Source organism: Aphis gossypii, chromosome 1, assembly GCF_020184175.1.
Source record: "Aphis gossypii isolate Hap1 chromosome 1, ASM2018417v2, whole genome shotgun sequence".
Classification (NCBI taxonomy): domain Eukaryota; kingdom Metazoa; phylum Arthropoda; class Insecta; order Hemiptera; family Aphididae; genus Aphis; species Aphis gossypii.
Genome location: NC_065530.1, coordinates 81961408 through 81975401, shown reverse-complemented (window position 1 = coordinate 81975401; position 13994 = coordinate 81961408). Strand labels below are relative to the sequence as shown.

At 27.9% G+C, this 13994-nt stretch overlaps 1 protein-coding gene across 1 annotated transcript; it reads right to left on the bottom strand.

Annotated features, from left to right (window-relative positions):
- Positions 1–1000: 1000 nt before the first annotated feature.
- LOC114128329 (putative sodium-dependent multivitamin transporter) lies at positions 1001–13446 on the bottom strand. The gene is made up of 9 exons (XM_027992817.2): positions 13053–13446; positions 10837–11058; positions 9544–9768; positions 5844–5959; positions 5543–5785; positions 5286–5460; positions 4689–4901; positions 2845–3026; positions 1001–1472 (listed from the first exon to the last, which is right to left on the bottom strand). The coding sequence occupies exons 1-9, from the start codon at positions 13158–13160 to the stop codon at positions 1229–1231; spliced, it is 1728 nt and encodes a 575-aa protein (XP_027848618.2). The 5' UTR covers positions 13161–13446; the 3' UTR covers positions 1001–1228.
- Between the last annotated feature and the right edge of the window lie 548 nt (positions 13447–13994).

The window sequence follows — 13994 nt, the reverse complement described above, 5'->3', positions numbered from 1 at the left end:
CAATATATGCAACGTTAACCAAGTATTCTTGAGTATAGAGTTTCAAATAAGAGTAGTATTTCCTATAAATATTAATACGAATTATTAATAATATTACAATTTACATTAAAATCTATTTAAAATAAAAATAAATCTTGAATCTAATATCTTTTACATCATTTATTTGTATATTTTTTACCCAATAACCGATATTTAAATACATCTTTTCATGCATACAACTGCCCATTTCTATTGAAATATAATTCTCAGACACTATAATACAATGTTTACCAGTAGTTAAAGCTTTTTTCTTGCAAAACACATTATTATAATATGAATAGATTAAAATATTCATTTTCTGTTTTTTTTTTTTTTTATGGCTGTTAAAACAAATGTAATGTTGATCAATTTATGATGATTCACACATGAAGTTCATTTAATCCTTGTTCTTCTATATTTACTCTGGAGTTGTAATAATTCAACAGAACTCTTATCGTAGTATTAATAGGTACCTAATCTAATATTAAAATGAAGAATAAAACTGACACTGGTATCATATGTAGAATGTATATACAACCAAATGTGAATGACACTAATCGTAGTCATAAACTCACAAATCATAATAATCATAATCCATGTCAATGGCAATATTATATGACAAATTGACAACATAATATAACTTTTTAAACGTTTCTAGATAAAAGAAATTCGGAATTAAATTATTTTTATAAAACGCGTGTTACGATTCAATTTCGTATAAAGTCATTTTTTTTTATTCATAAAATCATATTGTAACGTTTCTACGTTAACTAAATAAAATTAATGTTACACTATACATTATATTAACTTTGTCACTTTGATTTATTTAATATTTTGTATCGTAATCGATGACCTCAGGGACAACTACAGAAAATGAATATAGTGAAAACAAAAAAATCCTCATCTCACCACTGCTTACACAGCCAACTTCTTATATTCATAAGATAAATTTGTATTGATAAATTTCTATTAAAAAAAAATATATATATATATAATATATTATTATTATAACAATTTTTACTTAAAAATATCATAGAAATCTATTATACAGTAAAAATAGAAAACACACATAGATACATCATACTCAACAAATACATATAAATAAATAATTCACTTTCGTAGTTACAATGATTGAAATCAAACAAAAATACATATTGTCAAAAATTAAACTATTAATATTAGTAACAGTAATAATAAACAACGATAATTTTCACGAATTAATGGAAAACGTGACGGTTTTTGAAACAGTAGAAAGTCTTTTTTGTCTTGTTTCAACTTGTCTTTCTACACTTTCTGGACTAGTTGAAAAAAATAATTTCGGATTTAGTGATTCGACATTGGATTCGAAGAACAAGCTTGCCACCAAACTCAATAATACGGTAGTCGCGAAACCAATGACTATATAGTACATGTAACTTATCTTATACAAATACATGTAACTTTCTTCATGAACCCTAAAACGATAATATTAAATTAAATAAACTGTAAGATAGGATACAATACTACACTTCATGTGAAAATATAAATGTATATAGATAGTGATGCAGTAGGATATCATCTTAAGTATCGATATCATTTCGTATTATCAAAAATATATTTATTGCTGATATTTTATCACACTGTTAATAAAATATTGTTATTACACTTATACAATAAAATAAACATTAAAATAAATAATATTAATTATTTAATTAAAAAAAAACATTTTGCTACTTTTATCTGCTTCTGTATAACTTCTTTTATACAGTGTAATCACGATTTATGTTAACATTAAATATTTTGTTCAGATAATCTTTTTTTTTAATGCATAAAAGACTTAATATTAGGTAAATTACTGTAATTTAAGAATATTATTTGTGGGTACTTTTAATATATTTTATATAAGCAATGACATTTTCAAATTCAATGTTTTTAGTTGAATTTACGGTTATAGTATTTAGAAAAGTAAAATAAATTACTTAAATAGCAATACAAATATATATAATAAAATATAAATCTTAGTAACATTGGTGAAAGTATTCGGTTAAAATCGTTTTTTGTTTGCATTCAAATCGTTGAATTCAAATTTGACACACGTATTACTTCTCAATAGTAAAATTCATTCAACACCTGTCGGATATTAGAACGGTTACTTACTTTCTCATCTATACCCTTTTTTCGCATGAGAGTATTATATCAAACGTTTTTACGCCCTTCTCCCTTTAAGTTAAAATCTATATTATTAGACAATTTTTTTTTTTTTAGATAATTTGGACTTGTATGTATTCTCTATCTTAATGTTCTAGTAATGGAGAACAAGTTAAAAATCATATGAATCGGTACAAATCGTAGGAATTTGAAAGGAACTTCATATTATACGGTAAAACTAAATAATATAATAATACGTGTTTTTTTCTAAATATTATTTTATTTTATTTTTATTTATTTTTTTATTCGACTTCCATACGATTCATACGATTATTTTATACTGATTCCTTTGATTTCACTCAATTTCTAAGATTAAAAAAAAATCGAACTCAAAAAGATGATTTATATTTGTTTTGGTTTAGTGAAAAAACAATCTAAATTTTTTCAAAAATAAGTATAGTATAAAGTCTCCCTTATGTTGCAAATAATCCAAATCGAATTAAGTCATTCGGCCAAAATACTAAGTATTTTAGAATTTTATCTCTGATTAATCATAATCACACCGTATGTATTTAAATCTAAAAGAAACTATATTTATAGGGATAACATCATTTAAATTTTAAGTGAAACCACACATATAGACTAAGAAAATTAATTTGTTATAGTAAAGGATGTACAATGTGTATGCTTTATACTCACACTTGTGTTGTCGTGGACGCTAGCAGTTGAGTAGTAGACAAGACGTTTACATCAAAGTTACTAAACGAGTCCGGCGAACATCCGTTGGTGTAGGTGGGCAAATTGTTCACTGGTGGTTTGGGTCCTCCTAGTCCCAAGACAAATGAAAAGATGAGACCCACGACGAGACCCACCATAGCACCCTGTATTCATAATACATAATATGTACCATTATAATAATATAACAGTCACAATAACTGGTCGAACGCAATAAAAAAATAAATAGATATTTGTATTATTATCTTGTGTTGAAATTGGTTTTCAAAACTTACAGTTAAAAGTTACGACATTCGTGTAACAATTGATAAATAACTATCATAATATAATATTATTGTTAGTTATTAGAGATCATCAAAAGTTTAATATAAAATAAATCAAATTTTCGAATAACAATGCATTCAAAAATACAATTCTAGTCATTGATCAGTGTAATTAAATTAAATTTAAACTTCATTGATAATATTACTATCGAAATTCAACATATCTACATAATCATAAAAAATTGTATAAAAGGGAGTGTTTAAAAAAGAAGTGCATTATATACATGAGTAAATGAGAATTGCAGATGAGTAAAAAAATATTCTGTTTTCAATTTTTAAAAATGGTTATTTTTTGCATATTTTCTTATTGTATTTTTTCCGATTCCCAGATAATTATAAAAAATGAAAATGAAAATATATTACACTACGTTAAGGTACATAGTATTTAAACCTAAAATCTTTTGTTACATAACATTGCTGTCATTTTCAGCACCATTATAATGCTCGCTAGTGCTGAAAATATTAAAAAAGTGTCACACATCACTAAAGCGTAAAATTGTTTATTCAAGCACATGCTTTTATTTATTTTTTTAAACAGAGTTGTAAGCTTAAAAAATTAATTTAGAAAATGATTCTTTGATGTATTATTTTATCAAAATATAATTTCCCAAACCTATTTTTTTAATTTAAAATTGAATAATACAAAAAAAAAAAACAAAAAGCACTACTCAGCACTAGCTAAAGTATTGAAAGATGATATCCTAAAAAAATGTATGTGTTGAAGTATTTTAAATTCTTAGAGGAGCGTTGAATGTACCTATTGTTTTTACAATATTGTATGTGTTTTTTTTTTGCTGTCATATCACCTATTGGTGCAGTAAAAATGCTTTTGAAACTGGTGGTAGTTTCTAGTAGAAAATTGAATTTAATTGATATTTTGGAGGATAAAATTTAAAAATTCCAATATTTTTCAAAACAACTAAAAAACAAATAAAATGGATTTTCACTTAAATATGGCATTCGACAATACCTAGTGTATAGTAGAGTGGTACCCATATTCCTATATTCTTTTTATTAAATTTTTTACAGTAAAAATATTTTTTGGATATGCGTTACTATTACTCACTAATAACTTAAATATATCCGATCGTGTTATTTTCTACTAAGACAGCGATACATATGCATTTATACAGTGCGCTACTAAATATAATTAGTTATAGGTGCCTTATGGTCTGTAAGCCTGCTGCATATCGGGAAAAATATTGTTCCATTTTTTTTAGGAAAAAATTCATAACAGCTAATAATAACAAAAAAAAAAACATAATACCAACGCATATTATTTTAAACGCTTAAATGTTAAATGTTTCCCAAACATTTTGTAGGCGTTGAAACCCCCTCTTCCCCTCCTCATACGCTTGCAATATTCTATAGTCCATTCACTACCATTATACTTTTTTTTTAGACACCCTACATACTATTTTAATAAGTAGGTACGGTATATACACGTTATCGTGAGCACTAAGACTAATCACGTTTGATAGTTACCTTTTGGTTTACATACGGCACAAGTATGCCGACAGTAAACACCGCCAACATGGGTCCTCCGATAATGCCCAAAATCGTCATTGACGCCTGCAGCAGCGGTCCCACAAAATGCGCACAAAACGCTAACACTATCGATAGGATCCCGTAGACGACGACAATGACTTTGAGCCACAACACACGTTTCTCATCGGGTATGTCGACGTTTGCCAGTGGCTATATATTATATACATCCGAAATACATTCCAATAATATTATCATTTCACACCGCCTTAATAATAATAATAATAATAATAATATTTAGGATGATCACTACTATGTACTCTATACAAGTACAAAGATATAATATAATATAAATAACATATATATAATACATACATATATGTTATACTTTTAGGGATCAAATTACAAAAATATTTCAGACCGCGATTTAAAGTCTTATATAAAGTGTGTATCATATCAAATAGTATATTTTATAGTATTATGCGTCTTCCCTTAAGGTCTTTATCGACCGCCTTTCATCACTTCGAGAGATAAATTAACGATAACTTTTGCAAAAGAAACTACGGTTGTTACGATAATATAAATGTAAAATATTACTGTAATATAATCCTCAAGTGTAACGGCTGCTAAGGAGTTGAGAGCTGCCGACACGGAACACAATGCGGATGAGCATACACCCGCCAAAAACAAACCAGTTAATCCGGGAATATTGGCCATCGTGTCCAACACGAACAGGGGCATTAGCTGATCGCCACTAGTTATTCTACCTTCCCTGAATACATACAAACACACGCGAACGGAAACTCATTAGTAATGTCATTCTTGAGACGAACGCAAATTCGAGGAGTACCAACTTGATCGGATCGCAGTCTCGGTACTTAGAGAATATGGCCAGTCCTGCGAAGCACATGGACACCGACATGAAAGCGGTTACCGGCCAGCTGAACCACAGGGTCCTGACCGCGGTTTTATAGTCCTTCATGGTCAGGTAACGCTGCACTTGCACCTGGTTGACACCGTACACCGAGACGTACGTGAACATTCCACCCAGCATCAGTGACCACCAGCTGTGCCTGACCGTCGGGTCGATCTGAAAGCTGTCGGGACGTTTTTGTACATTAATAACGAAGAACTTACTCACTCGTTTCAACGCACTTTAACAGTTCCACACGACCGTAATCGTAGGCAATTCTCCAGATCTCTGTCAGTCCACCGACGTTGACCGCTGCCACTCCAATGACCACAAAAACAGACCCGAACATGAGCAACGACTGCACAAATTAAAAAATGGAGTTAAGTTGGTTCGCCTATGTTAAAATATTATCAGCGTGTTCTAATTGAGACGTGTTGTTTTAATATCATGTCAATTTTAGATTTCGCATTTCGCACACTTTTCGAATCCCATTACTGTGCATATTATTGCGAAGACAGTAAATAGTTTTAAGCGAATAAAAACTTATTTTTATAGCCAAGTTTTTCGAGAAAATTGCAATCAAAATGATTACAAAGTTAGAACACCAAATGGCCTAATCAATTTTCAATTCAAAATATTAAACCATATTATATGGAAAAAAAATTAAATAAGGTAATATGTATTTTTCTTGACATCATTCTTCTATAATTGTTTTATTTACAATGTCAAACCTTTATTAAATAAATATCAATTTAAATCAAATAAAAAATCACATAGCAATCGGTGTTAGGTAATCGGCTCAGAAAAATACTAACATAATTTAATTTAAATAATCGTTAGTTTTATACTACATGCGTGAAAAATTGTATATTTATTATACGTTTCGATTAGTAAACCAACAATTTCTCATGTTGGTATATTATTTATATCAAAGTATAAAATCATATATTTATTATAATGCATTGTTTTTATCTATAATTTTGAAATTGATAACAATAATACAATATGAAAAAATAATTTAAATAATTAAAGTGATAATGTTATGCTATATTGTTTTAGTTTCCAAGCATGTTTACTAAACATTGTTTTGTTTAAGACCGAAGCTTATTCACCGTGGATGAAAACGCCACGTATCAAATCCATCATGTATAACTACTTCAGACTAAACAATGAATTTTGAATTAGATGTAAAACGCTATGTGTCGGTTCGGATTAAAGCACAATGTCAATATAGACTTAAAACTAAGACCATGTTCTAGAAATCAATTTCTTGAGAATAAATACTTTTATAAGTTTTATATATTATAGTATACTGTCCATTGTCTAAAACAATAAGTTATTTAACTTTTTTTTATTTATTAATCTTTTGTAAAATAATGATAGCTCAACAATTAGATATAGGTAAATAGATGTGCAGTGACTTAAATAGGTATAACTACTAATACGAATAATGTAGTAATTACTTTTTTTTAAATAATCTAATAGTAATTAAGATAATTATAAAATAGATAAAGTTGAGTTTAAATTATTTAAAACTATCATTAGTAACTTAATTAATGGATATAGAATAATTTTCGGCCGGAAAACAGTTCATATCTTTGAAACATTTTCTCGAGAGGTATTCTTCACCGCATTTGACACAGCGAGGTTTGTGTGAGAAGTATGTATATATTATATATGTCTGTATGTCTGACGATTTATTATGATTTATGACATTGAGGTGGACCAATATAAGATTCATGTGATTTTTCAACTTCGACGGAGATATGCGATAGCATAGTAGTATAAAAGATATCTAAATTATTGTTTTTGGTATTTAGACCTACAAAAAATAACGGCAGAGATAATTTATTATTTTGATATTTCCTACATCTCTAACCAAATAGCCAAATTTAGTTAGAGCATCAGAAATATCAAAACTTAGAGTTGTATAGTGTAAGTTTCTGATTACGACCCTAAGTGGTCGTGAGTTAGGAGGGCAAAATGTGTAGAAATCTGTGTCTGAGCTTTTCAAGTAATCGAGTATTATTTTTGCATTTCACAGCCCCTTAGACCGAACAATAAGATAGGATGACACATAGTCTTGCAAGTGAACTCATTAATATGCGTGAGTTACATTAACTTGACTTATGTTTGAATAGGTATAGTGAAATTTGTTACTTTTTGTCACGTAAATAGGTTGAGAATGGGGTGTAGTTTTTGTGATGTTGGTTCGAGACTGAATCTCATGGGCTACAGTTTATCACAAGGTAGAAAAAATACACTCTCATCTGAATTATTGTGGATTTGTAAAACCTCTAATCGGATCGAGGAAACAAATATTTTGACTTCTTGTCTACTGATCTAGGGGAAATAGACAAAGAAGGTAGATTTAATTTACCCAGAGAGCCATGATCGTGAGCGAATTGCCTTCCAGTACCCACGAACCAAACTCATTGTAAAGCATGGCTCATTACGGTAATGAGATAAGAACAGACCTTGAACTGTACATCACAGAAAGTGTATATCGCGAGCGATGGACGTGCGCCACTCAATGACCGATAAGCCCAGACTGATTAAATAATTTATTAATAGAGAACAAACTTTGAAACAAATTAATCAATGTTTTCTGAGTCTGTTAAATAACCTGGTATGTTAAGCCGTTGACAAAATTAAACCAAGAATTACTTATTACGTCATTCCAAAGCCTCAAAAATAGTAAGTAATTTGTTCAATGATGATTTGAAAATGTAATTTGAACTCTGGGACAAATGATAGAAAAACTAATAATCATTTGATTGTTTGATGTAATGTATTATTTCCTTTAATTTAGTTGATGAAATATTTTTTGGTTCTAATATTCCGTGTGTATCGATTACTTATACCTTTATAAAAGTTGAATATTGTTAATAGACATTTTAAAACTGTATAGTTTATATTCAAATATTGATAATAGCTGTGTAGATTTTATTTATTATAATGAACGAGTATCGTAAAATAATTTCAAAATTGTTTCAGAAAATTATATTTTCAATAAAAGGTCATCGATTTTAATTACAAAGTTTTGTTACTCTTTATAGGTAATATATTATCATTAACATAGTCAAAGAGACAAAGACAAAAATATTGTATAGCAAGTATCATAAAAATTGAATATGAACACAATAGGGTACTATTTTATATTGCTTATAACATTTGAGATATCGGAGTCGAATTAAAACTTTTCCTGTAATCGGATTCGAATTATGACAACTAAATTGTATTTCAATAAGTACTTCAGAAAATGATTGTATTATATAGGTATTTACGTTTCATTGGCATTATGAAAATAATTTCAACATTAAGTTATACATTTCAACAGACAGTTCAGTAAATTTAAATTTTAAACTATCTATTATATTATAATTTAATAATACATATAACATTCAATTACATTATACATGATATTTTAAGTACATTTATTGAAATATTAATGCACTTGTCGTTATAAACCAAATGGACAGAGTATAGAAAATTGGAAAATATTACTAAGCAATGAAGTTAAAATAAAATACAATATAAAAGGTTATATTATGTAGTAGGTAATAGTTATTCATCGTTCGTACATAAACGTCTTAATTCAACTTCTGTTACTTGTAAAGTTTTATCATTTATAAATTATAATCGAATACGCATTTTTTCATACCGTAGATGGGAAGCCATGATCAAACCGTTTACAATAATTGTAATTCACAAAACATTAATATAAGAAACAACAAAGAACAATTTGATGAATTATTATTTTGAGAATACTTATGTCCATTACATTACTCAAATGGATACTTACTGTTACCATTTGAACGAAAATTATATTATAATATAAAATATTATAATAACCATCGTCGTAAAACCGTTGCAATTTAATTATGTATAAAAGCGCTTTAAATCGATAATCGAAATTTAAAAACTTAACCCATAGCTGACCTGAAACAAATCGGTGACGATTACGGCTTTGATGCCTCCGACGGTAGAATAAAAAGTACACAACATGCCAACGACCATCATGGACGCGGTCGGTGAAAATCCAGCGATGGCATTCAAAGCCAATGAGGCCGCGTACAGTACTAGTGCAGTACGCAGTACCGTTTGGATACTAAAAGCCAAAGACGCAACGATTCTAGTCGACTTGCCGAAACGTTCTTCCAAATACTGCAATAATAATAATGATTTATTTTGTAATTCTAATTCATTTCTATTTTTAAAGAATTTATTTATACACTCATAACGCGTGTTTTTGTGATATAAAATATTAAATAATAAAGGTACTATCTGGTAGGAAGTTGAGGTTCCATTTAAGTATTATAATAAATGCTCGTCAACACACTGTAATGTGTGATTGACAGGTTGTTTTCTTATCGTTTGTTTTTCGGATTCATTTAAGCCATCTATTCATTTCCCAATCACTCTTGAATGACGTAGTTTAATTACACGGTTCGTAAGAAATGTACTAAAGAAACATTATATAGTTACACAAACTTCGAACGGGCGAATTCGATTGAAAATTACTAGCCGACCGAACTTTAGCAAAAAGTCTGAAAGGGCTAAAATCGAACTACTGTGAAAACAACAGTGGTATAAATATATTATTCTACAGTTAGTAGTGATCAATAATAAAATAAGTGTTCCGAAAATAACACCAAATGAACTATATTATTTAACATGATACGTGATATTAAATAGTCAATCATTTTAAACTAAAATAAATAATGCGTTAATATAATATAATAGGTATAATATATTGATATTGATATTAGTATAAAAAAATATAAAAAAATGCATAAAAATAACAAAGAAAATTGTATAAAATATATTTAACTACCATGATAATATTATATCGGAGACATAATAATATCTTACAGACATTTACTTAGTTTCCTGTCTTTATTTTTAACAGTGTACGCATAGGTATTTCAAAATATCGACTAGATAAAGGTATTTTTTATTAGCTTACATCATAGCAAAATTAATGATAATTTAAAAAATTGTGTATCTTTTGTAAAAATCAAAAAAAAAAGGAAAAGATCAAAGGAAAAAAGTAATCATGAAATACCTATAACTATACCTACGTAAAATGTTAAATATTTATCAGAAGTCTAAAATATTAAATTATTATAATTTATAATCACTTATTTTATAGGCATCTTACTACAAAGTTTTCCACAGATATTGTAATACAAAAAATTAATAAAATTTTATTTTTACATACTACTCATTTACCTGGTAAACGGATAAATATCCGAGCTTATAAAATACTGGTAGAAAAACATAGGCGACAATAGGTGTACCGATAATATTGGATGCATTAATGGTCATGAATTGTGTTCCTCTCAAATAGTTTTCAGCGCTTAACCCAAACATGGCTGTGGCGCACATAAAACTGGCCATTAACGAAAATCCCACAGGTATAATGGACAATTTCTTGTCTCCCAGCATATATTCCTGAAATATAATGTTTAATACTATACATTTGTGTGTGTGTGAACATAAACATGTAATTTAAAATCATCCGTACAATACACCATTAGCAAATGAACAGAAAATAACAATTAATTACAACCAAGAAATGTTTTTTGGAGAACCCAGGATTAAAAATGTATAAATATTTTATTTTTTTTTTTTGTTATTAATTTGTTTTTATTTCTGGTAACGGATTATTTCGTATTTGTTTGCATTTATTATTTCTACCCAAACAACTATTTATTTTTTTATACATGTTTAAAAGAAAATTCCACGACAATTATAGCCACATTGGCTTACAGACAACAACAAAAAATCGTTTTTTAAGAATACTTGACACATTGCATAGCATCAACTATAATATTTTTATTAAACATATTAAAAACATTTTTAAATTAATTCAATTATTTGTTTATATGTGTGATGGTCAGTAAGTTTTTTACAGACAGAAAATATGAACCCTAATTATTCGACTATAATAGATGATAGCAATTTATTATATTATTTTATATTTATCCCGTCAAAAGTATAATTTTAATTTCCCAATTTCACAAACAACAAGATAATATTATATTATAAATTATAATTTATAATATATTTCATTGTTTGTTTACACCCGATGATTGTGTAATCATTATCATTATTTTGGTTAGTTAATAAAATCTTTCATTCATTAATTCTGATAATATTATGATATATCATTCATATTCTTATTTTTAGTGTGGAATAATTAGCAACCATATTCTCCTTCTACAAAAAACTTACTGATCTTCATGAAAGTAAAAAAATTATTAAATCAAATTTAAAATATTTTTAATGTATTTTAATAATAATATTATTGTTAATGTTGTATAATATGTCAAGTATTCTTAAAAACACGATTTTTTTTTGTTGTCTGTGAGCCAATGTGGCTGTAATTTTCGTGGGTTTTTTATTTAAATATCTATAAAATAATAAATGCAAACAAATACGAAATCCGTCACTAAAAATAAAGCAAATTAATAAAAAAAAATAAGAAGAAAAATTAATAAGAATTAATTTCTGAATGTATTTGATAATTAAAAACAAATTACACTAGTAAATTTTATGTTTTATATTTAAAGACATTATTTTCAAATGATTAGATATTTGGCGATTCTAGGCATATTTGTGCCGTTGGAACTATAATAGTACAAATTTCTCACACTCAAATGAGAACCCTTTTTATCTACTAAAAATTCATATAAATTAAAACTCAAAGAGAAGCCTTACTAAAATACTTACTAAAAAATATAATAGTCCTTAATAATAGTTTTAAATAAAATATAAAATGTAAATACTAATTTTATTTAAAAAAAAAAAAACAAAAATAGGTGGGTACTAATTATACTTGGACAGATTTTACAAATAAAAAATTTTAATAAACCCAATTTTCAAATTACTATATCTACTTGTATTATCATGATTATTATTCTTTATAATTAAATATTTCATTACTCAAGAGAATTACTCGGTAGAATTGCGATTCATATATGTCGGCAATCTAATTAGTTTATTTGAAAAATGTATTGATATAATATGAAGAAATCGTATCGACACATTCTTATGGTTGTCCCTATTAACATATATAACAAATATACGTTTTTAAAAACTAGGTAGGTAGTTTAAAATTTCCGAAACTCGGAATTTCAATCAACTCATAATTGAAAGAAAAATCGATGTAACACGCTCTACGAACCACCCGGTATAAAGCTACTGAATTTTATGCACTGGCACATTGCCCAATTTTCCCAGGTACACCTCTATAGTACGTTACACCGAGCTAGTTCAAATAATTTAAATAAATGTTTTGAATGTTCGTATATGGTCGTTCAAAAGAATGACCGTCGAGCAGCGGTCATAGGTACTACCAGTGGGCACATTAAGTAAACTATCGTCATGCCGTGTACAATACGCGTGCATATCATTATATAATTATTATTATTATTATGTTTCACCTTTGTCGTTTGCTGTTTGCCACCGGTGAGCCGGTAATACACTCCGATCGCGGCGGACGCGAATAACGTGACCGTAAGCACGACATAATCGAAAGCGCCCAGAGCCATGTATCACTGCGTATTAATATTATATCGATATATTTGAATAATTCGAAATTAACACGACGTAAAATACACGTATAATATTACCGTACAATAATATATATACGCGTACGGAATGGACTTAAAACATTATATTCGTATGACAACGTGTAACGGTTTGAATATAATAATGATAATAATTATTAAAATATCGCGACGTGCGCGTTTAACGACAAAATAATATGCTATCGACACTAATCATTTACATTCGAGTTTATAATCTTCATCTGATACAATCGCGCATTATACTAAAGCCAACGTATATTGTATGTTATATACAGTACCGTCCAAATGTCGAGTTAGTTATCACGAAAACCGGTGGGGATAACGATATCTCAAACGTATATTATGTTAAGTATTAATGTTTGATGTGCATATATGTGACGCATATTTGGTAGACTAAATTATGGTGCACAATATAACTTTATGTCGAATGCATAGTTACGCGTGTAACTATATTATATGTGTGTAGAAATTGTACAACTCTTTTATATTATACATTAATATAATAATTATTAAATACGTAAAGTCGAGTAAATTTTGATTGACTCGGTTGATTTTTATTGGTATCAACTTAGTAAATAACGAACTATACTTTCGGTTAAATTCGAGTTGTGTTTGTTTATAAATGATTAATGACAGTAGACGACAGGAAATTAAAAATGTAATTCATAAATTTACTTATCGTTTTGTTGCCATTAGTCATAATTATTCAATAAAAATATATTACCTATATTAGGTATCTACCATTTAGTATATTATACTGCTATTTGTGAAAAATTATGCTAAAAATTAATGCAT

What these genes read in the sequence shown, in the direction of transcription:
- LOC114128329 (XM_027992817.2), bottom strand. Translation starts at nt 13,160, where the DNA reads ATGGCTCTGGGCGCTTTCGATTATGTCGTGCTTACGGTCACGTTATTC. An exon ending in GATATTTATCCGTTTACCAG is followed by an intron (nt 9,769 to 10,836) that starts GTAAATGAGTAG and finishes TTATTATTGCAG; the next exon opens with TATTTGGAAGAACGTTTCGG. An exon ending in CACTTGAGGATTATATTACA is followed by an intron (nt 4,902 to 5,285) that starts GTAATATTTTAC and finishes TATAATATATAG; the next exon opens with CCACTGGCAAACGTCGACAT.